The 21275-nt window shown below is 43.8% G+C and overlaps 1 protein-coding gene across 1 annotated transcript in view; it reads right to left on the reverse strand.

The window, feature by feature from the left end:
- ncam2 (neural cell adhesion molecule 2) overlaps nt 1-21275 on the reverse strand; it is a gene marked incomplete at both ends in the record, with an annotated part of 533990 nt that overhangs the window by 47360 nt on the left and 465355 nt on the right. The window contains 3 exons of the mRNA XM_083633844.1: nt 9781-9955; nt 18208-18329; nt 20698-20817. Coding sequence (XP_083489970.1) covers nt 9781-9955; nt 18208-18329; nt 20698-20817 — 417 coding nt within the window. The remainder of the gene's footprint in view (nt 1-9780; nt 9956-18207; nt 18330-20697; nt 20818-21275) is intronic.

Raw genomic sequence — 21275 nt, forward strand, 5'->3', positions numbered from 1 at the left:
GTATCGTCAGTATAGCTTGAGGTCCCAAGAGACATTTCTGCTGACTTGTCCTTAAGCTCAGAGATGTGTGAGAAAGCAAAATCCTGCAGTTTAACACTTGAAAAGTGTCGATGCTTTAAGCTGTTTCAGAGTTTTGTCACTGTTTCTGCTCTCTCTCCATCACCTCTCCTCCTCTCTCTCCTTCTCCCTCTGCCTATTACTCAGGATGAATGATTTGACAGTGATGTTGTTTTGTCTGTTGCTAAATACACTGCCTTATGGCGCTCTTCCACCGCATGGTACCGGTTCAAATCAACACATCATCAACTCTACACAAACACACACACACACACACACACACACACATGCACATGCACAATGACAAACTATGACAAACTGGTTGTCATAGTGACACCATGTGAAACTGCCGTGATGTGTTGTTCTGGATTCTAGGTTTTTAATTACGAGTGTATACAATAGTGGTAGAAACAAGACAGCCTATATCAACTCACTCACTTCCCTGGACTGAGTGAGAAGTCTGTCTAGTTAAGTAATCCAGTGTGTTGTGGAGCAGTGTGTGATAAGCGTTAAGTATGTGCTAATCTTATTTTATTGTACTTTACTTTAATTAGCTTTTGCTCATTAGTGGAAGGATTTTTATTTTACTTCATTTAATTTTACATGTGTTTGTTTTTTCTTTACTCTGTTTAAAGAAAAGAAAAGGGATCACGTGTTCATGTAATGGCTATTATGATATTGTTTGATATCATGTGTTCTCCAATAAAAAATACTTGGATGCAGTGTGTTGGATGCAGGCGAGTATGTAGCATAGATCGGCTCATTGTCTCGTGTGTCGGGGAGGCTTGTATGTCATTGGAGTGGTGGTGGTCGGGGGGTGGGCCCTCTCGGCGGGGGCGGTGCGCCCCTTGCCTGCGGGACCTCGCTGCTTCCCGGCAGGGGCTGTGGATTGGGTGCTTGCTGGCTGGCTGTCTCCGGCTCGCGCTCCGGCCTGGGAATCAGCCGGGAGAGGGAGGAGCCAGGGGCTGTGGATTGGGTGCAGGGGCTGTGGATTGGGTGGAGGGGGTGTGGATTGGGTGCAGGGGCTGTGGATTGGGTGGAGGGGGTGTGGATTGGGTGCAGGGGCTGTGGATTGGGTGGAGGGGGTGTGGATTGGGTGGAGGGGGTGTGGATTGGGTGGAGGGGGTGTGGATTGGGTGGAGGGGGTGTGGATTGGGTGCAGGGGCTGTGGATTGGGTGGAGGGGGTGTGGATTGGGTGGAGGGGGTGTGGATTGGGTGGAGGGGGTGTGGATTGGGTGAAGGGGCTGTGGATTGGGTGGAGAGCGTGTGGATTGGGTGCAGGGGCGGTGGATTGGGTGGAGGGGGTGTGGATTGGGTGCAGGGGCTGTGGATTGGGTGGAGGGGGTGTGGATTGGGTGGAGAGCGTGTGGATTGGGTGCAGGGGCTGTGGATTGGGTGCTCGCTAGCTGGCTGTCTCCGGCTCGCGCTCCGGCCTGGGAATCAGCCGGGAGAGGGGGGAGGAGCCAGGCGACTGTCATCGCGATTGTCGACTAGGGCAGACCGTCACCGGTGCGGCTAGCTTGGCTATTCAAATATGGTTGCTTTGTGGAGGATGTCCCGTGTCGCGCAATGATGGCGAGTCTCTCTGACCAATCAGTAGTCTGCAGTGTTTTCACATCACCTTTCATTATTGCTTCAGCTCGCTTGGAACCTTGACAGAGGTGCTACCAAAAAGAGTGCGAGGTCATATGTACTGGTAACTCCTACTTGCCCAATTGAAAACCAAAAAAGGCGAGTTGAGTATAGCTGAGCGGGTACCATGCGATGGGAACGTGGCTTTAGATGAGAGACTCTTTTGATCTCAGCACGACTAACCTCGTTCAATATAATATGAATAAATCAGTGAGTAAACATCGTCAGTGGTCTTGAAGAATACAGCCTAAAGTCATGTTCTGTTTGAATATGGTGTAGCTTAGAAGATGCTTCAAGTGTGATAACTTCTGAAGGTCTGGAGCCAGTAAAGATTATCTTATTGCCAGGCTGTTTTTTAAGCTTTTTTTTTATTTCTTTATGTATCTCTGGAGATTAATCTCAGTCTGGTATTAGTCATTTGATGTGAAATATCCTTACTGCTCTATCAGGAGGTGACTAGTGATTCATTCAGTAGTAGTTACATATAGGAAAGAAATCTTCAAACCAGTATCATAAACTGCTAAATCAAAAGTTTTTACCTTAGTTAGTGGATGACTAGCGTTATTATAATATAGATGAATGGACATGATCCATTGTCGAGTCCTGTCGTTTTGATTTGCATTGCTTGATTTGCAATAAAAAATAATTTTATTGTGAAAATTTACGAGGGAGTTGATTAATGTAATGGGCAGCGATAAAAGCATCCATTTTGATTTGCTGGCATCACTTCCAGGAAAGTCTGACTTGAGCTCACAGGAGAGGGCATTTCCAGATTATTTCTTCAAGTGCTTTGATGAGATTGTCGCAATGCTCGCATACAAAAAGTATGACGGTTGTTATACTCATTTCTTATGGTGCATGACTGGAAGAAGACAAAGAAGAAGAAGAAGAAGAAGAAGAAGACGAAGAATAAGACAGAGAAGAAGAGAGAGAGAGAGAGAGGTGAGACAGAAAATAAAGCAGCCACAACAAAGCTCAACGGAATCAATATGATGCAGGCCATAATGATGTCATCATAACATAAGACTAACATTTGGCATACATCATACATGCCATGATGATGTCATAATAACATTTGGCATGCACCATACAGGCCATGATGATGTCATAATAATATTTGGCATGCACCATACAGGCCATGATGATGTCATAATAATATTTGGCATGCAAATCACAGCAAAAAAAGTCTCTTCATCAATCAGACACTGTGGCGGAGGGATGCAAAAGAGGTTGACATGGCAAAAGGCGGACCCTGTGCTGGAGACAGAGAGTGCTGTAATTTGGAAGGGCAGAGTGACAGGCCAGTGATTTAGGGGCTAAGAAGAAAAGAAGGGACTGCTTTGATTTGAAACAGGCTTGAAGGAAGGAGAGCAAATTGAAGAGGAACCAAGGGCAATGTTGCAATCAATGACATTTTTCTAAAGGATTCTCTGTGAGGACGAGGGGAAGAAGGTTAGGCAGCTTGTTACCAACTCAAATAAGAGAGAGACCAGGGTTGAGGGGAAGAGAGAAAAAAGCGCCAATGCAAATGCATAATACATAGAGGAGAAGGGAACAGAGACGATGGGTAGTGAAAGACGCATTTTCAGTGTCAAGAAAACCTACGGGATGTTTCTTTCATCCTGCATGTTCGCATTGGCGTGTGTCTGCAACTCTGCATATGTACATGAGAGAGAGAGAGAGAGAGAGAGAGAGAGAGAGAGACAGAGACAGAGACAGAGAGACAGACACACACAAGGGAGTGAGTGGGAGGGATGGTCTGATTGAGCCTGGCGGAATATTTCACAGTCTATTATTGCTGATTGAGCTAAGAGCCATTACTGCAATATACATTTTGTGCAGCAGCAAATGGGTGTCTGTTTAACCTGCACTATTTTACTAAATTACATGTATTTTAGACATGTTGAGATTTACTCCTTTACCCAATTAAAATGCAGTACATTTGTGATATGTGGTTATTATGCAATGAATTTCAGCTGAATTTGGTGATTGCAGTGAAAAGCCAACCTTGCGAGGCAGCTGGATTCGAGCGAGAACGAGATCACACGGCAAATTCCGCACTCTATTGGTTTGAAAATCAGCGTCTGAGGAAGTAGGAGGCGGTCCTAAGAGGTTGAAGTTAGCCTGTGATAGACAGATGGTTCTTCCAATCACCTGCAAGGTATTTTTTTCAAAGTGCATGCCCTTTTTAACCGGTTTTCAAGATCAAGTTCCCAGATGGTTCTGTGAAACAAACCATCTGGCAACATAAGATTAGGGAAAAGCAATAATTGGAGCAATAATTGGTGTGTGTGTGTGTGTGTGTGTGTGTGTGTCTGTGTGTGTGTGTGTGTGTGTGTGTGTGTGTGTGTGTGTGTGTGTGTGTGTGTGTGTGTGTGTGTGTGTGTGTGTGTGTGTGTGTGTGTGTGTGTGTCTGCGTGAGCGTGGGAAAGAGTGAGTGTAAAGATGAGGTAAAGAAGTGAAGAGACAAAGCGAATGAGTAAAAGAAGGAGTGAGCGAGTGATTCTCAGGTTTGAGACTGAAAAGTGTTTCCGCCTGCTGGTGTGTTTTGCAGTATGATACATTTTCACATACTTTCCACCAGTGTTCCTTTATTACCTTCTTATCTAGCCGTCTCTTCGGTGCTACTCCTCTTCAAACAAACACATTAAGAGAGAGAAGTGCTCTCCCCCTGTCTTCTCTCTCCCGGGCTCTTTCCCACGATGCACCACTGTTCGCGCTAACAAGAGAGGACAGCCAATCGAAGTGACCCGCCTTAAGCTCGCTGTTGCCGTTCTTGTTTTCTATTTGAAAAGCAGCACACACTCTCACAGGCCATTTAGCCAATGCAATAATGACAGAGGGAAAGGCTTGCTCCATCCAAAGCAGCACAAATGGCTGTGGGAACAGGCTGTGAGAAGCCAGGAAAAGAACAACACTGAAACAGCTCTGCTTTGTGGTTGTTTTCTGTGTGTCAGTGTGGGACTCTGCAGGGGAAAGTGCACATGGGGGCAATGACAGAATAACAACACCTCATTTCAACAACACACGTGTCTCTGTGTGTGTTTATGAGTGTGTTCTTACTTTAAAGTTGGTGTATTGCAGTGTTGCATGGTGTGTCGGTGTGTGTGTGTGTGTGTGTGTGTGTGTGTGTGTGTCTTTGTATTAATCATAGACTGTATACAATATGGACGTTATGACAGCTCCTAAAAAGTGAGGACAAAACATCTTGATTGCCCCCTTGTGGCTGGTCCCAGTATATGTCATAAGTCCCGCCCTCTACATGTTAGCGGATGAGCCAAACTAAAAAAGCAATTTGCACATCAAATACATTTTTCCCCAAAGATGATTTCAGTCATGTTAGGTACTTCTTTACATGCTGATGTACTGTAATATGTTCAAGTGCTAATTTTTCTGCTTGTTTTTAAATAGTTATTTGATGGTATAAAAAGGGCTGATTGACAGCTGTGACAGTCATTAAACCTCCGTCAGACGGTGGCACGACTGAGGGGGCTCAGCCCGACTCTGCGCAGACTCAGGTTCCAAACGATGTCATACAAGCAAGATGGCAGGTCTGAGCTCGCTGAAACCCTAGATCTTCTATTACTATATAGATGGGTCACCGCAGGCTCTGCCAATTCTAACAAATGGTAGCAGCAAGTCTCCCAAATGGTCACGTGGTCACCTCTCCCCTGAAGTGTTGTGAGAGGACAGTGCCTGGTGACGCAGGGTTAGTGCTGACCTAGCAAGCTAACTTGAAATAGAGATTGTGAGTTCCCAAACTCCACATATAAACACAAAGCTGACCGTTCTTAGCTCAATACAGTTGAAACTAAGATATTCCATTAAAAATAAAAGATTTCTATCCACAGATGTAGCTACTACATTAACGAACTTCAGCTTTAGCTTTAGCTAATCGCTCCCTGCTAACATGCCAAATCTCGCGAGAGTGTGTTGCTGAGATAGAGACAGGTCTTGAACAAGTTAAATTTTCTCCTGATCAGTCTGTTTGAAAAATGGCATATTAGTGTCCGAATATTCCGAAGATATGTGGCTTCGGAGAATGGGCCGAATATTTACTTTAATGAATATGGGGGCGAAGGGATCTGTCATAATCTGAGATCACGTTGACTTCTCTCATTGACTCCAATAGAAAGCCGCAGGAATGAGTCCGGAAAACATTGATGCTAACACTTCTGTGTTCTTCACTGTTTCTGCCTATGGGATTTTTTTATGGGTTTTTGGCGTGATGCTTCAAATGAGGTCTGTGGTTGACGCAAGCTTATTCAAACGCGAACCAGTGTTGAGCAGGATAATCTTCACACATGAGGACCACTTTTATGAGTTTTGAAGTTTTTACGTGCCGTTAAAAGGCTAGCTAGCTAACGGCTAAATGAGACTACACTGTTGAGTCGAAGGGGATATTATACGTCAATAACGTCATCACTTCAAAGGACGAACACAGAAATGATCTTTCCCTCACCTGGTTCAGCATGGGGTAATCAGTGCACAGCAGCGCACACATCAACAACACTCCAGGTTGAATTTTGGCTGTGGTGACGTGACGTGGAAGCCTATGTGACACTGTGTGTAGTTCTGAAATAGCTTAGCATGAGCTTTTTACTTCTAGGGCTCACATTTACACTTCAAAACTCATGAAAGTGGTCCTCATGTGTGAAGATTATCCCGCTGAACACTGGTTCGCGTTTGATTAAGCTTGCGTTGCCCAGAGACCTTATTTGAAGCATCGCGCTAGAAACCCATTCCAAAATCCCATAGGCAGAAACAGTGAAGAACCCGGAAGTCCGGGACTTCCGCGTTCGGACTACAAAAATACATCATCCCTGCGGTACTCTATAGACTCAGACCTGCCGAAAATCTCCTAAGTGGGCGTGTCCGTGGAAAGCCATGGGCAAAAAATGTGACAGGAACTGAGTTGAAATTGGGCCGTCTTGCTTGAAATCCCATGGTCTTTGCTGAAACATGACGCTTCGGCTTCACTCTTTCATCCCGGTAGGAAACGGGGACGCGTCGTCCATATTATGGACGACGCGTCCATAATATATTTTAATATATATAATATATTTTATAAAACGGCTCTCTCAAATCAAGCAATCTGATTGGTTCACAGCCATTGTATAAATCCAGTAACCCACTCCAATAACCCATGGCCATGGGTTATTGAGTTGCCATGGCAACTCTCTTACTAAAAGGCTTTGGTTACCTCAAATGACAATGTAGAAAAAACAAATGGCGGAGACAGCTGTCAGATCCTTGTGAATCGATCTTCGCTTATAACTTTACTAATACTTCGCAGAAAATTAAGTTTTGTACAAGAATAGACGCGGGCTAATGTCTTCTTTGCAAAAAAAAGGCTGTTAACCCCGCATTTAACCCCGCATTTAACCCCGTAACGTTAGTTGGTGTCAGGCTTTGCAGAAAAGCTCTCAGCTTCTCAGCAAGCGCTGAGAATGCAGCGCTGCGCTCGAGCTGCGTGTCGGGCTTTCCAGAAAGCTCTCAGCTTCTCAGCAAGCGCCAGGATTGGCCAATGTCAACTTCAGTCTCCAGAACGATCCAATCCAATCACCCGCACGTTCTTGCGGTCCCGCCTTACAGTAGTGTTTCAACTGACTCTATCAGAATGACATGCCAGTCGGACTTATAGTATTATTATTATTATTATTTTATCATACTTGGAAACCGTTTTATAAAAGCAATATAGCACTCGAGCAGCGTGTTTTGTGGCATATATCCCGCTGCTCAGCAGTTATCCCACGAGGCCGCAGGCCGAGTGGGATAACAGCTGATCAGCGGGATATATTTGCCACAACACACTGGCTCTCATGCTATATTGCTTAAATATTATACAGTCAATGGTATTAATGCACGTGTGTGTGCATGTGTGTGTGCATGTTATCCCAAATGGCCTGGAGGGCTTGGGAATGGGAAAGCATATAGCCTAGCGTGCGTGCAGGCGTTGTGTCTGTGCAACATTAAGCATAAGGCTGAAAGACGCAGAGAAAGCGCAGCACACACACTCTGAGAGCACAGCTGCATCACCTCAACATCAGGACAATCAGGACCGAGCTGACTCAGGCTGAAATAAGTGTGGTGGCTATGTGTTGGCTTACATGACTGCCTGTGTGTTTCATCTCAAAAGGAAATTAGTTTAACTGTCCATGCAGAAGCATTCTGTCTGCACTGTCGTTTGGTGCAGAATGTGCAAAGTGTCACCACAGAGAGGAGGAAGATCCCGAGGAAAAGGGAGAAGAGAGAGCAAAGATATAACAATGTTTTCAAGGTAAATGTCCACTCTAAAACACCGTAACAATGTTAAAGGTCCCATTCCGTGCAAAAGCTGTTTTTACTTGTAAATGCATATATACTGCTGTCATCCCTCCCTGTAATGAGTGGTCACAAGCTCAGAACTGCCACAGTTGGATTTGTCCCTATCCAGCTTCCCCCTGCAGTCTCCTTCAAGCCACGCCCCCTAACGCTCTGTTCCCCAGACGGGGTATTGGGATGTCACGATGGTCCTCAAGCATACTGCGCGGGTCTCTCTCACACAAGCTACCTGCACCATTTTGTCTATAGCCACAAAATTAACACTTCTAGCTGGAGCGACGCCAACTGTACGTGATCCAGCAACTGCGGAGGTGCATTCGGTAAGTCTAGGCATTTTGAGATGTCCTCTTTAGCGTAGCAACCGTTAAGTTAGCGATAGCTCGCAACCTAGCGTGCTGGTCCACAGACGCTAATCTGATTGGCCGCTGGGAGCCTGGGGCGGGCTCTCCCTCAGCGGCCAATGGGAACTGTTAGTTCTGAATATATTATAGAAACAGACCATTCTTGGGAAGCGACGAGATGAGGAAGTGAGAACTCCGTCACAACAAACGGGGTTGCTATATTTTTGACAAATTAATCCAGAATCATGTTTTATGGACCAGTGACACACGTTTTTAAGAGGTTACAGCTGCACGAATTGGGACCTTTAAAAAAAAACAGCTGGGCTATTTGCCTCACATCTCTAGGCCCTTGTGGATAACTGGCCAAACATAGATGATGCAAAGTCATGTTGAGATATTTCCATTGTAGCTACTAGGCATGGGTCGATTTCCGGTTTTACCGGTTCGGTTCGGTGTACGAGCCCAAACCGGTTTGATCACGTGCAAACCGAAAAAACCATTATTTTTTATTTTTTTTGCCAGTCCATTCTGATTGCACTATTGTTCGTATTAGCCTCTTCTCAAGTTGCACTAGTGTGCAAAAGTCTTATTTTGTTTATTATGTTGATGTTTGAAGAAAAGTTAAGCTGAATAGTTATGAGAAATAAATACAGGGTGTGTTTGTTACACAGGTGTCCTGCTTCTTTTTATTCAGTATCATTGCTGGTTGACAATACCAGCTTAGAGGTGTATTATCGCTATCAGGTGGACTGAAGTTGCACTACAGACAGTTATGGGCCACACTCGGGAGCCCTGCTTAAAAAAAAAAAAAAAAAAATACAAAAAAAAAACAAAAAAAATCGGTATACCAGTTCGATCCGGTTTAGACGGCAATATCGAACCGGTTTTAAAATTTTCAAACCGACCCAGTCCTAGTAGCTACAGTGGAGTTTAATCGCAGAAACTTCCTAGAATTAATAGTAAATGCCCTTAGTCCCTTCAAATCAAAGAGTGAGGGCTTCTAGAGTCACAATTTTGTACCGACGTTCAACAATCATAACGAGGAGAACTCCATTGTAGAAGAAGCAGAGAGACCATTTTCTCCACAGACAGCAATAGACCAGAATGCATTGCAGCCACAATACCTTGTGTTTTGAGCTATGACTCACTTTTTCTTGACTGGAAAAACCCACTCTCGCACTGCTATACATGTATAAACCCACCATGAATGCAACGCGCTAAGGCACGTTTGCTGGGATTTGTTGAAAGGCATTCTGGGAACTGTGGTTCAAGTAGTAGACAAAGCATGTTGAGTGAAAGCAGGTACCCCAAAAAAGCAAATTACAACGCATCATGACAAAATAACTCCTGGAATGCAGTGGACATTCCAGATGGATGATATTGAACGGAGTGAGAGTATATGCAAGAGTGGAATTGTCCTTTTACCTGTGATGTCGGGCTTCTGGGGCATGAAGAACTGGTAGAAGGTGGGCTCCGACAGACCCTTGACGTTGCGCGCCGTGATCTCCACCTCGTAGCGCGTGTTCCACTGCAGCGGCTGCAGCATGGCGAAGTCGTTGGCTCCCGGAACCAGCTTGGTCATCCACTGCTCTTCCTTATCCTGAGAGAGAAAGAGATAGAGAGAGAGAGAGAGAGAGATAGGGGGAGAGAGAGAAGATGATGAAAATATGATTGAAAACGGAAATAACTACTATCTCTCTGCAGGAGAAGGCATTCTTTCACTCTCCTCTTTCCTTTTCCAATTGTCTCTCTCTTTCCTCATCCTCCAGTCATACCCTGAAATAAATTACACATTTAATTGGTGATGCTCTAGATTTCATTTGTCTGCAAACATCAAAGGAGGGCAGAGGACGGCTTACTCCTCGTGTTTATCTGGGAAATCTGAGAGTTATTGGAACCAGAGACGGAGGTGCTGTTGAGAAACGCCCACGCAGATGCACATGCATAGGTAAAGAGACTTGACTTGCAAGTTTACTCAAGTTCACTTGCACCTTTCCATTTGTTGATGCCTCTTAAATGCCTCAATAAAGTGCCTAAGTCACGCCCCCTTCCGGGGTCCGCAATCCACATGGGACCTCAGGAAGTGGTTATATAAAGAGTTTTAAGCCTGGAACCAAGTGGACCAGGTACGAGTTGAATTGTGAGTGACCATGAAACATTCGGACCAAAACAAAGAGAGAGAAAGTAAGCGCAGCAGGTTTAGGAGCAGTCAACTGAGAACATGTAATAGAAGCTTTGTGTAAAGCTATCACATTATTTCTGTTCTGATTATTTCTGATTTACCTGTACAGAAACGGTGACCTCTACGACCTTCCTATCCCTAGCTGCAGCCCCTTTTCCCTAGCCCGCACCCTTCCTTTCCAACCCCTCCCACCACCCACATCCCTCTAGCCACGCCTTCTACCCACCCCTCGAATCTTGACTCTTTACCATCTTTCTATCCCTAGCTATGGCCCCTCTTCCCTACCTCCGCCCCCTAGTCTCAAGCTACAAATGGACGGATGAGGATTTTACAAAATGTCAATTGGGAATTAACTTCCTGAGGTCCTATGCGGACCCTGGAAGGGGGCGGGACTTAAAGCACTCTTTTACGGTGGACGTCACAGGGGTAGTTGCGCACGCATCGTGGTATCCAAAACTCAACGGCAGGCGCGGACTGCATAATCGGGCACGTCGGGCAAATGCCCGGTGGCCAGGGCGATTTTACACTGGGGCTATTCATCTCTGCAGGGGCCCCCCCTCAAGCGGAAGATTTGAAAATGTTTAAATCTAATAAAAAAAAATTAACCGTATTTAACACGTTCACTGCCAATGACGTATTAATCCGTCAAAAAAAATCCAACGGTTGACTGCCAATGACGTATTAATACGTCAAAAAAAAAAAAAAAAATTTTTGACCGTGGGATGTGCATCTAACCCTTTTACATCTCTTATATAAATATTGGAGCCACCGAACATGTACAACCCATTCCACCGACCCACTAAGTGGCGACAGTGCTCTCCTGACTAGAGGAAGGCAAGCAAAAAGCAGTGTGAGGAAGCCATTCTCATGAAAATGGATTGGCAAAAACGCTTTCGTTTTCGCGCTGATTGCTGGCGGTGCGGGATTGCAAATTTGCATAATAGATTACGGGTGGAACACACTTTGAAACACGCAGCATAAATATGACCAGAATCGCAAAAGCTTCATCAAAGCTCTCAACCGAAACTCCAAGAAACGAGCGAGCCCATCCAGACTTGGCCAGCGGCCGCCAGCAGACAGGCACAGCAGCAGCAAAGCAGTGAGCCTGGTGACGCGAGGTTACAGCAGCAACAGAAACGAGCTTGTGACACGCCCGCTGCAGCCAAGAAGAACACACACGGAGGGAGGAGTTTGAAGGAGAGGGGTGTTTCCTGCTGTTATGGAGGAAATGACTGTTCAAAACTATTGTTTAGATGTCTGACGTCTTACTGATGCCAAAAATGAATGGTTAAAGTGACTGTTCTATCGAATTTCACAAAAAGCCGTTTATCTCAGAATAAATTTTCAGACGCTGAAACCATGCTGTATTCAACTGCTAATGCTTACATAACTACTAACTCTACAAACTAACTCTTTTAGACAGAGAAAGCACACATTCTATTAGTTCTTTTGAGATATTGTGTGTTCACAAAATCCTAACAGAAACGAATCCTAGGCTCTTGAAAGATGAGCCAGAATCCTCAAAAAAAAACCTTGGCAGAAGCTAACTACAGTATTGAAAAACGGCTGGCAGTGAATGTGTTAAAGGAATATCTCATTTTAAATCAACATTAGGATTATACTGTTGTGATGTCATTATTCAGTATCTTCTCCTTTTCTCACTAATTTTCATGTCACCACCTGCTCTCCTGTCAGCATAAAAAAAAAAACTCTCGTAACGGACAAGCCCGTCTTTTATTGTCACACGAACACCACAATACATGCATGCGGCCACAACACACTCATGCTGACGGTGGCCGGTGAAAAGTGTCCTCTGCATTTAACCCATCCAGGCATGTCCTTTCCTCCGAGGGGCAGGCCAGGAGCAGTGGTCGCTTTCTCGTACAGCGCCCGGGGACCAACTTCGGATGTTGTCGTCACTGGTCGGATGACGATGACGATCTGATCTTCTGCATGTTTTTAGTGGGGGGGTTATATACGGAGGAACCCCCTGGGGGGTACGGGGAGAACATGCAAACTCCACACAGAGAGAAAGGCCCTTACGACGAGATACCCCACCTGGGCAGTAGGCACTGAAGATATGGGGGGGAACACAACCACAGCGCTCACAGTGTCCCAGGCGAGAATCGAACTCAGGACCTTCTAACTGTGAGGCGACAGCGCTACCGACTGCGCCACCGTACCCCCATTCTAACTTACAAACACAAACTGTAGGTTTAGCCATCATGTTCTTTCATAAACAGCCTGATTGGAAAGAAAACATTGCCACTGAGATGTAACAACAAGCACTTTTATTATTATTATTTAGTATTATTATTATTTAGTAAAAAAAATAAAAAAAAATAAAAAAAAAATTTGGGCCCCTTGATGTCCCGGGCCCCGGGGCTTCAGCCCCGGTAAGCCTGTTGGTAAAATCGGCCCTGCCGGTGGCCTGGCCTGGCCTGCAATTTTTTTTTTTTTTTTTCGGTGTGTGCCCGCAGTCAGGCCACTCACTGAACAGCAGGCCAGGCAGGCCACTGCTCATTTCTGGACTCTTGTGTTGGAGCCTTGAGTTTTGCATTGCTCAACACTTGGCTATAGGCTATAGAGACTAAAACCATTGTTGGCCTAATTTTTCAGAAACAAAGGTTGGAGCGTGAGCAGAACACACTACCATGTGTTTAATGGTAGGGGCTTGCTTAAACAGGAAGATGTTTAATGAAACTGAGAATATGTTGATGTTTATTATTATTGTTATTATGACGTGTAGTTCTTAAGCCTGTGGAGAATAACGCAGTATGCACAATCTGATCACTCTTCCTTAAATAAAGTTTGCTGTGAAGCGTTTGTACAGAGGCATGTTTTTGGTTTTACTTCTTCATATTATACTTGCATCTAGGCAATGTTGATGTTTCTATTAGTGAACAAATAGGTAACATGTATCATCGCGTTAGCATTATATTCACTAAATCTTGCTTCAAACGACCCAAAATTGGGCTTCAAACGGCCCAAATTTTTCGCGCGTCGGCCCGTATTGGCCTGGCCTGCTTGGTATAAATGCCCGGCCTGAATTACGATCTCAGTCCGCCCCTGCTCAACGGAACTCAAGCCGAAATGAGAGAGATCCCCGGAATACAGGAAAAAGACGTCTTGTGCCGTATGCGTATAGACACTGGACATTCCCACTAGGAATATGATGATGTCCGGCTCTGCAACATTTCAAGCCATTTAAAGAGTTAGCTTATTTGTGTAAGGTAACCTGTCTGTTGCTGGCAAAGCTTTAAAATACGTGGAGGAGGCGTCGGCCTCTTCCGTATTTCTATGACAGCTGATATTTCTATGACAGCTGATAGTTGTAACTTTTTGCAGCAAGTTCGGCTCCGCCCACGAAATACGTCATCGCTGTTTACAAACAGTAAAAGGGTCTATTCTGCTTTATTTGTTTCTTAGATTATTTCTCTCTTTCCTTGTTTGCTTCCATCCATCCTTCCACCATTCTTCCCTTCCTTCTCTCTCACCCTCCTTTCGTTGAGACCGACTGCAAACGAAGTGACGGAGCTGAAGAGCTGGAGCTGTACATTGAACTTGCTGTGCACTTACTGCTCTCGCCTCCTGGGGGCAGCATTTCCTCCAAATGTCAGGGGACAGGGAACAGTGGAAAATGGGCTTTTCATATCATGGCTCTGTGTCAAGAATTACAAAGTCAAGGGCCAAGCCATGGATGTGTGAGAAGATCTGCTGTGGACTGTGAAGTACTTGTGATGTACAGTAGCTGTAAATTTGATTGGTGTGATCCGTGTCTGTGTGCATACTACTATTATCTGCATACGTGGTGTTTAGTGTGTGTCTGTTGTCATGTCCGTCCTTGGTGTGTGTGTGTGTGTGTGTGTGTGTGTGTGTGTGTGTGTGTGTGTGTGTGTGTGCCCTTCCACGACGATACACTTGTGTATTTGTGTGTTCATGATAGCAGACAAGGCCGCGGGATTACCGGGGCGTGGATGATCGGCCTTTCTCCCCCTGCATTGGCTCCGCCTCGCCGTCAACGGCCTTGTGGAGAGTCCCTGACCCCTCCACAGTGTGTTTTCATGTGCAACAGTATTATTTTAAATGGCTGTCACTTTCTCAACCAGACAGAGCAATGCCTGCTTGGACACACTAGCACTGGGGACATGGAAGATTTCGACAAGCTCAAATCCACTTAGTCCTGTGGAGAGTCTGCGTGCGTGCGTGCCATCTATTTTAATTCGCACTGTAGTCCCATGCTGGTTGCTTGCCTTATCTAGTGAGTTTGAGCAGGCTTGTCCAAGCTGTTTTAATGGATGAACACATTTTGACAGCTTGTGTACACTCTCATTTAAACCATGAATTGTAAGTGACACAAAGATAGCAAAATAGAGATTCTCGAGCCGCGCATTATGCAGTCTGCCAGCCACCCACACACCCCTCAGAACCACTCGGCAGGAACATATCGAACCACTGACTCACACACACACTCCAAACAAGAAGGAAATGCAATCCTGTGTGGCTATTGTATCACACACACACACACACACACACACACACACACACACACACACACACACACACACACACAATCTATGTTTTTGATCCGTTTTGATGACTTCTGTGTGAGTCCAAATTGCACACTTTGAAACTAGAGAAAACACATCCTCTAAATTGGACGGTCCTTATTTAGTCAGCTTTCACTGCTTGTCTGCCTTGCTTTGTTCAGTTTCCAGCACCACGCTACTTTAGTTTATTCTGCTGGCCCAAAATGTAGGATTTTTTCACTAAAGTTTTAGTCACCATGATGGATTCAGGAAGCAACAATGACGCTAACAAGCAGTGTAAAATAGCCCACGTACAGTATGTAAGTCACTGTAACTATTCAAGAAGACTAACACCAAAATTGGCAATAAACTGTGTCCATTTCTTTCCAAATGCAAAATAATGGTTAAATATTTCTTAAGGATGAACAGTGATAAATGTATATCTATCGAATTACTTACTATGGCTATTAAAGTGAATCTTGAATCTGTAGTACAATATATAGTGCTGGTGTAAAAAAAAATCAATAAAACAAATCAATCAATAAAATCGACTTAGGGTTGTGCTACAACCCAGGTCTTACGAGTAAGATTAGATAGTCAGGAACAAGTCGAGTCAACATCTTTTTAGTGACAGAAACCAAGACGAGTCAAAATAGGCAGAAGACGAAAAAAAAAAAAAAGCCAGTCTGACTGCAAGCATTGTCATGTACAGTAGTTCAATAGGATTTGCTCTGGTCTTGGAATTGGCTTGGATTCAAGTTCGACTAAGGTGATCTTGACTACAGCCCTGCTTGCAGTTGTCATATTTACCCCCATGTTACTCACAGTCTTGTACTTGACTATGTACTTAATGTTACTCACAGTCTTGTACTTTACTATGTACTCCATGTTACTCACAGTCTTGTACTTGACTATGTACTAAATGTTACTCACAGTCTTGTACTTTACTATGTACTCCATGTTACTCACAGTCTTGTACTTGACTATGTACTAACTATTACTCACAGTCTTGTACTTGACTATGTACTAAATGTTACTCAGTCTTGTACTTGACTATGTACTCCATGTTACTCAGTCTTGTACTTGACTATGTACTCCATGTTACTCACAGTCTTGTACTTGACTATGTACTCCATGTTACTCAGTCTTGTACTTGACTATGTTACTCACAGTATTGTACTTGACTATGTACTCCATGTTACTCACAGTCTTGTACTTGACTATGTACTCCATGTTACTCACAGTCTTGTACTTGACTATGTACTCCATGTTACTCACAGTCTTGTACTTGACTATGTACTCCATGTTACTCACAGTCTTGTACTTGACTATGTACTCCATGTTACTCACAGTCTTGTACTTGACTATGTACTCCATGTTACTCAGTGTTGTACTTGACTATGTACTAAATGTTACTCACAGTCTTGTACTTGACTATGTACTCCATGTTACTCACAGTCTTGTACTTGACTATGTACTCCATGTTACTCACAGTCTTGTACTTGACTATGTACTCCATGTTACTCACAGTCTTGTACTTGACTATGTACTCCATGTTACTCAGTCTTGTACTTGACTATGTACTCCATGTTACTCACAGTCTTGTACTTGACTATGTACTCCATGTTACTCACAGTCTTGTACTTGACTATGTACTCCATGTTACTCACAGTCTTGTACTTGACTATGTACTCCATGTTACTCAGTCTTGTACTTGACTATGTACTCCATGTTACTCACAGTCTTGTACTTGACTATGTACTAAATGTTACTCACAGTCTTGTACTTGACTATGTACTCCATGTTACTCAGAGTATTGTACTTGACTATGTACTAAATGTTACTCACAGTCTTGTACTTTACTATGTACTCCATGTTACTCACAGTCTTGTACTTGACTATGTACTAAATATTACTCACAGTCTTGTACTTGACTATGTACTAAATGTTACTCAGTCTTGTACTTGACTATGTACTCCATGTTACTCAGTCTTGTACTTGACTATGTACTAAATGTTACTCACAGTCTTGTACTTGACTATGTACTCCATGTTACTCACAGTCTTGTACTTGACTATGTACTCCATGTTACTCACAGTTTTGTACTTGACTATGTACTCCATGTTACTCAGTCTTGTACTTGACTATGTACTCCATGTTACTCACAGTCTTGTACTTGACTATGTACTCCATGTTACTCACAGTCTTGTACTTGACTATGTACTCCATGTTACTCACAGTCTTGTACTTGACTATGTACTCCATGTTACTCAGTGTTGTACTTGACTATGTACTAAATGTTACTCACAGTCTTGTACTTGACTATGTACTCCATGTTACTCACAGTCTTGTACTTGACTATGTACTCCATGTTACTCACAGTCTTGTACTTGACTATGTACTCCATGTTACTCACAGTCTTGTACTTGACTATGTACTCCATGTTACTCAGTCTTGTACTTGACTATGTACTCCATGTTACTCACAGTCTTGTACTTGACTATGTACTCCATGTTACTCACAGTCTTGTACTTGACTATGTACTCCATGTTACTCACAGTCTTGTACTTGACTATGTACTCCATGTTACTCAGAGTCTTGTACTTGACTATGTACTCCATGTTACTCAGTCTTGTACTTGACTATGTACTCCATGTTACTCACAGTCTTGTACTTGACTATGTACTAAATGTTACTCACAGTCTTGTACTTGACTATGTACTCCATGTTACTCACAGTATTGTACTTGACTATGTACTCCATGTTACTCAGGGTCTTGTACTTGACTATGTACTCCATGTCACTCAGTCTTGTACTTGACTATGTACTCCATGTCACTCAGTCTTGTACTTGACTATGTACTAAATGTTACTCACAGTCTTGTACTTGACTATGTACTAAACGTTACTCACAGTCTTGTATTTGACTATGTACTCCATGTTACTCACAGTCTTGTATTTGACTATGTACTCCATGTTACTCACAGTCTTGTATTTGACTATGTACTCCATGTTACTCACAGTCTTGTACTTGACTATGTACTAAATGTTACTCACAGTCTTGTATTTGACTATGTACTCCATGTCACAGTTGTGTAGTTTACTACTGTATGGACTCTATATTTACCCCCATGTTACTCACAGTCTTGTACTTGACTATGTACTCCACGATGGGCATTCCTCCGTCGTCCTGCTTGACCAGCCCCAGCCGATAGGCCTTGCCCATCCCCCTCTGCCCATGCACCGCTGGGGGGCTCGGCTCTCCTGAGGGAGACACAGGGAGGAGGCTGTTAGAGAGCTCCAGCAGAGAGGGGAACAGTGTGTCTTTGTGTGTGTGTGGTGTGTGTGTGTGTGTGAGTGAGAGAGAGAGAGAGAGAGAGAGAAAGAGAGAGAGAGCCCGGGTGTGCATAGAGGAGGGAAGCAGGTGGTAACATGAGATATGAGATCAGTAGAGAAGAGGCGGTTTTAAGTTGAATTAAATTCATTTTACGAGGCAAATCCCAGCGCCTGGCTATATGTTGACTCAAGGTTCATATTAATCACTGTATTTTGCTAATTGGGTCTTCTCTTTAACATTCATTTTCAGTAGCCGAATTGAGAACACATCATTTGAGCAGTGGGAAATTATTTTGCTATAGCCTTGCCTGGATTTACTGCAATCCTACTGTGCCAGATTGCCAGAATTATTCAATAAAATACTTATCATAAAAAAAACCACACTAAATAATTTTAATGCAGCGGTTTTACAATGCGACACAAATTTGACAGGAGCTATTCCAAGCGCTCCAGTGATGTTCATATCGCTGAAATATGAGGAGGCTCTAAAAACCAAATAGAAGCATGTTGGAGTTTTATAAGTGAGAGAAAATAGCTGCCAGTTGGTTAAGGTGCTGATGCCTATTAATATGACAGCTAATAGAAGCTGTACCAGCACTGCTACACTGAAGCAATTCGCCTTTGAATATATTTTTGCAGCATATTATGTTTACTCTACTGTCATGCGTCTAGTCTGCACTACATGTGAGCTCTTGTCACATCTTTTCATGAACTGAGTCTGGTAATCCTATATTTTGTGTGATTGTCTCGTGATCCCAGCATACAATACATGTATATTTTAATGGTTGAATAGACTTTGAAAACTTGTGTAATGAAAGTTGAAGATGTCTGTAGTCATCCGTCATTTCATGTTGTGACATTGAGACCTAAATATCTTTCTGATATCAGTTCAAATAAGCTTCCAAAGCATGTTTTCGCATGAACGTGTACATCAGATAACATCACAAGAAATTGTGTCAATTTGTTGTTTGCGTGGATGTTGCACTTGATCACCTGCACATCATGTGTCAGATGCTTGCCGGGATGTGTCAGTACCAACCCTGGTCAAAGTCCTTGTAGTAACCATTGTAGTAGCGAATAAAGGCCTATTTCATTTGTTTGGATACATCTTATAATAAGAATGCAAAGTGTCTGTCTGTCTGTCTGTGAGGGTGTGAGCAGAATTGTGTTCGGCCACAGCTATGCCATTTTACGTGCGATCACGCTGAAACTTTCAGGAAGTGTAAAGAGCACTCCTGCAGGTGACCTAACAGAGCCGGATTTTTTAATTAGCTAATTAGGGCCGACTAATTGCCGAATGCGCAGAGTAATTGTTGAACTTGGTCATGTTGAACAATCGCTCTGCAACCTCCACCAAATGAATCAGCCGTTGGTGGAGCGTTCACAGTCTGGCTGCCTGTTGAGGTGAGTCAAATCCGATCGCGGCAGTTCTTTGTATGTACATCAAACATAATATTCTTTGTATCTGTTGGGGAACTATTTTCAAAATATCTGTCCCCGCTGGCCAGCCTGCCAGCACACAGTCCATACGGGGTGGATGTGCAGAGAACGCAACACTTACACTTGATACACTGCACGGGTATTGCGCGGGAGAGTGCCTTCGTGGATGCACACAAGTATTTGTAGTGGTATTCTGTTGTAAAAGAATATAGCTATTGCCACCCTGAGGTACTGTATATTGACACTGACAGTCACTTTTTACTATCCACTGAGTAGCTCAGTTATCATCTTGATAACTTCTTAACGATCGTTACAAATCGTTGTGTTTTTTGCATGGATCATTTGTAGGCTACAGTGACGTGCAGACATTTTGGGGGTCAGATGCTCAAGTGAAAAAAAGGACAACCCTCTCATAACCCTATAACAAGAATGCGAAGTGTGTGTGTGTGTGTGTGTGTGTGTGTGTGTGTGTGTGAGAGAGTGAGTGAGTGAGTGAGTGAGTGAGTGAGTGAGTGAGTGAGTAGAAATTGTGTTCGGCCACAGCTATGCCATTGCATGTGCTTTCGTGCTGAATACTTCAGGAAGTATTAAGAGCACCTGTGTGGGTGACCTAAAAGAGGCAGATTTTTAATGAGTCATTAGGGCTGAATTTGTGATGGCTGTGCAGATTAATGGCTGAACTTGCGCAGCCTCCACCGGTCACACAGGGACGGTATTCCACTAGTATTGTGTGAATGGTCCTGAAGCGTACTTTTGGGTCAGATCCCGCCACTTTAAAGAATTCCATATGAAATGAGTTGAGTGGAGGAAAGGAGAGGAACAGAGAGGCAGTAGAGGAAAGCAGAAGCAGACTTACGGATGGGTATAGTCTGGAAGCTCTCCGTGTGGCTGAACTCCCCCTGGCCTTTCCCGTTGACGGCCGCCACTCGGACCTCGTACGTCGTGTTGGGCTCCAGCCCCGTCAGCACCACGGTCGCTGGTGAGAGGGACAGCAGCAGCATTCATGTTAGCTGGGAATCTATGGTTACCATTATGTACCTTTTTTTTTTACCATTATGTACACCTCACCAGACTTCTCTCCTTGTTTTGGTGACCACCAATACACAATGAAAACAGTCTGCCATCCTCAGCCCATTTTTAAGGTCTTTTTTCTGGTTCGGAGCTGATCATAAAACAGAATATATTCATGTAAATATAACTGAAATGCCACAGGTTTGATGAACAGCCCATGTGTCCATGAACTGCGTACCATGTCTCCTGATAAAGGACCTGCTTATTTAAGTCCCTTATACAGTAAGAACTTTAGCTAAATTCCTAACATGTCATGTAAATAAAGGAAGAGCAGCAGCACTAGGGGGAAAAAGACTAATCATATATAGTATGAGAGGATTATTAGTATGCAAACGCAAGATAAAAAGAGTGTAAATAATGATT

The sequence above is a fragment of the Poromitra crassiceps genome (genome assembly GCF_964638095.1).
Source record: "Poromitra crassiceps genome assembly, chromosome: 3".
Classification (NCBI taxonomy): Eukaryota; Metazoa; Chordata; class Actinopteri; order Beryciformes; family Melamphaidae; genus Poromitra; species Poromitra crassiceps.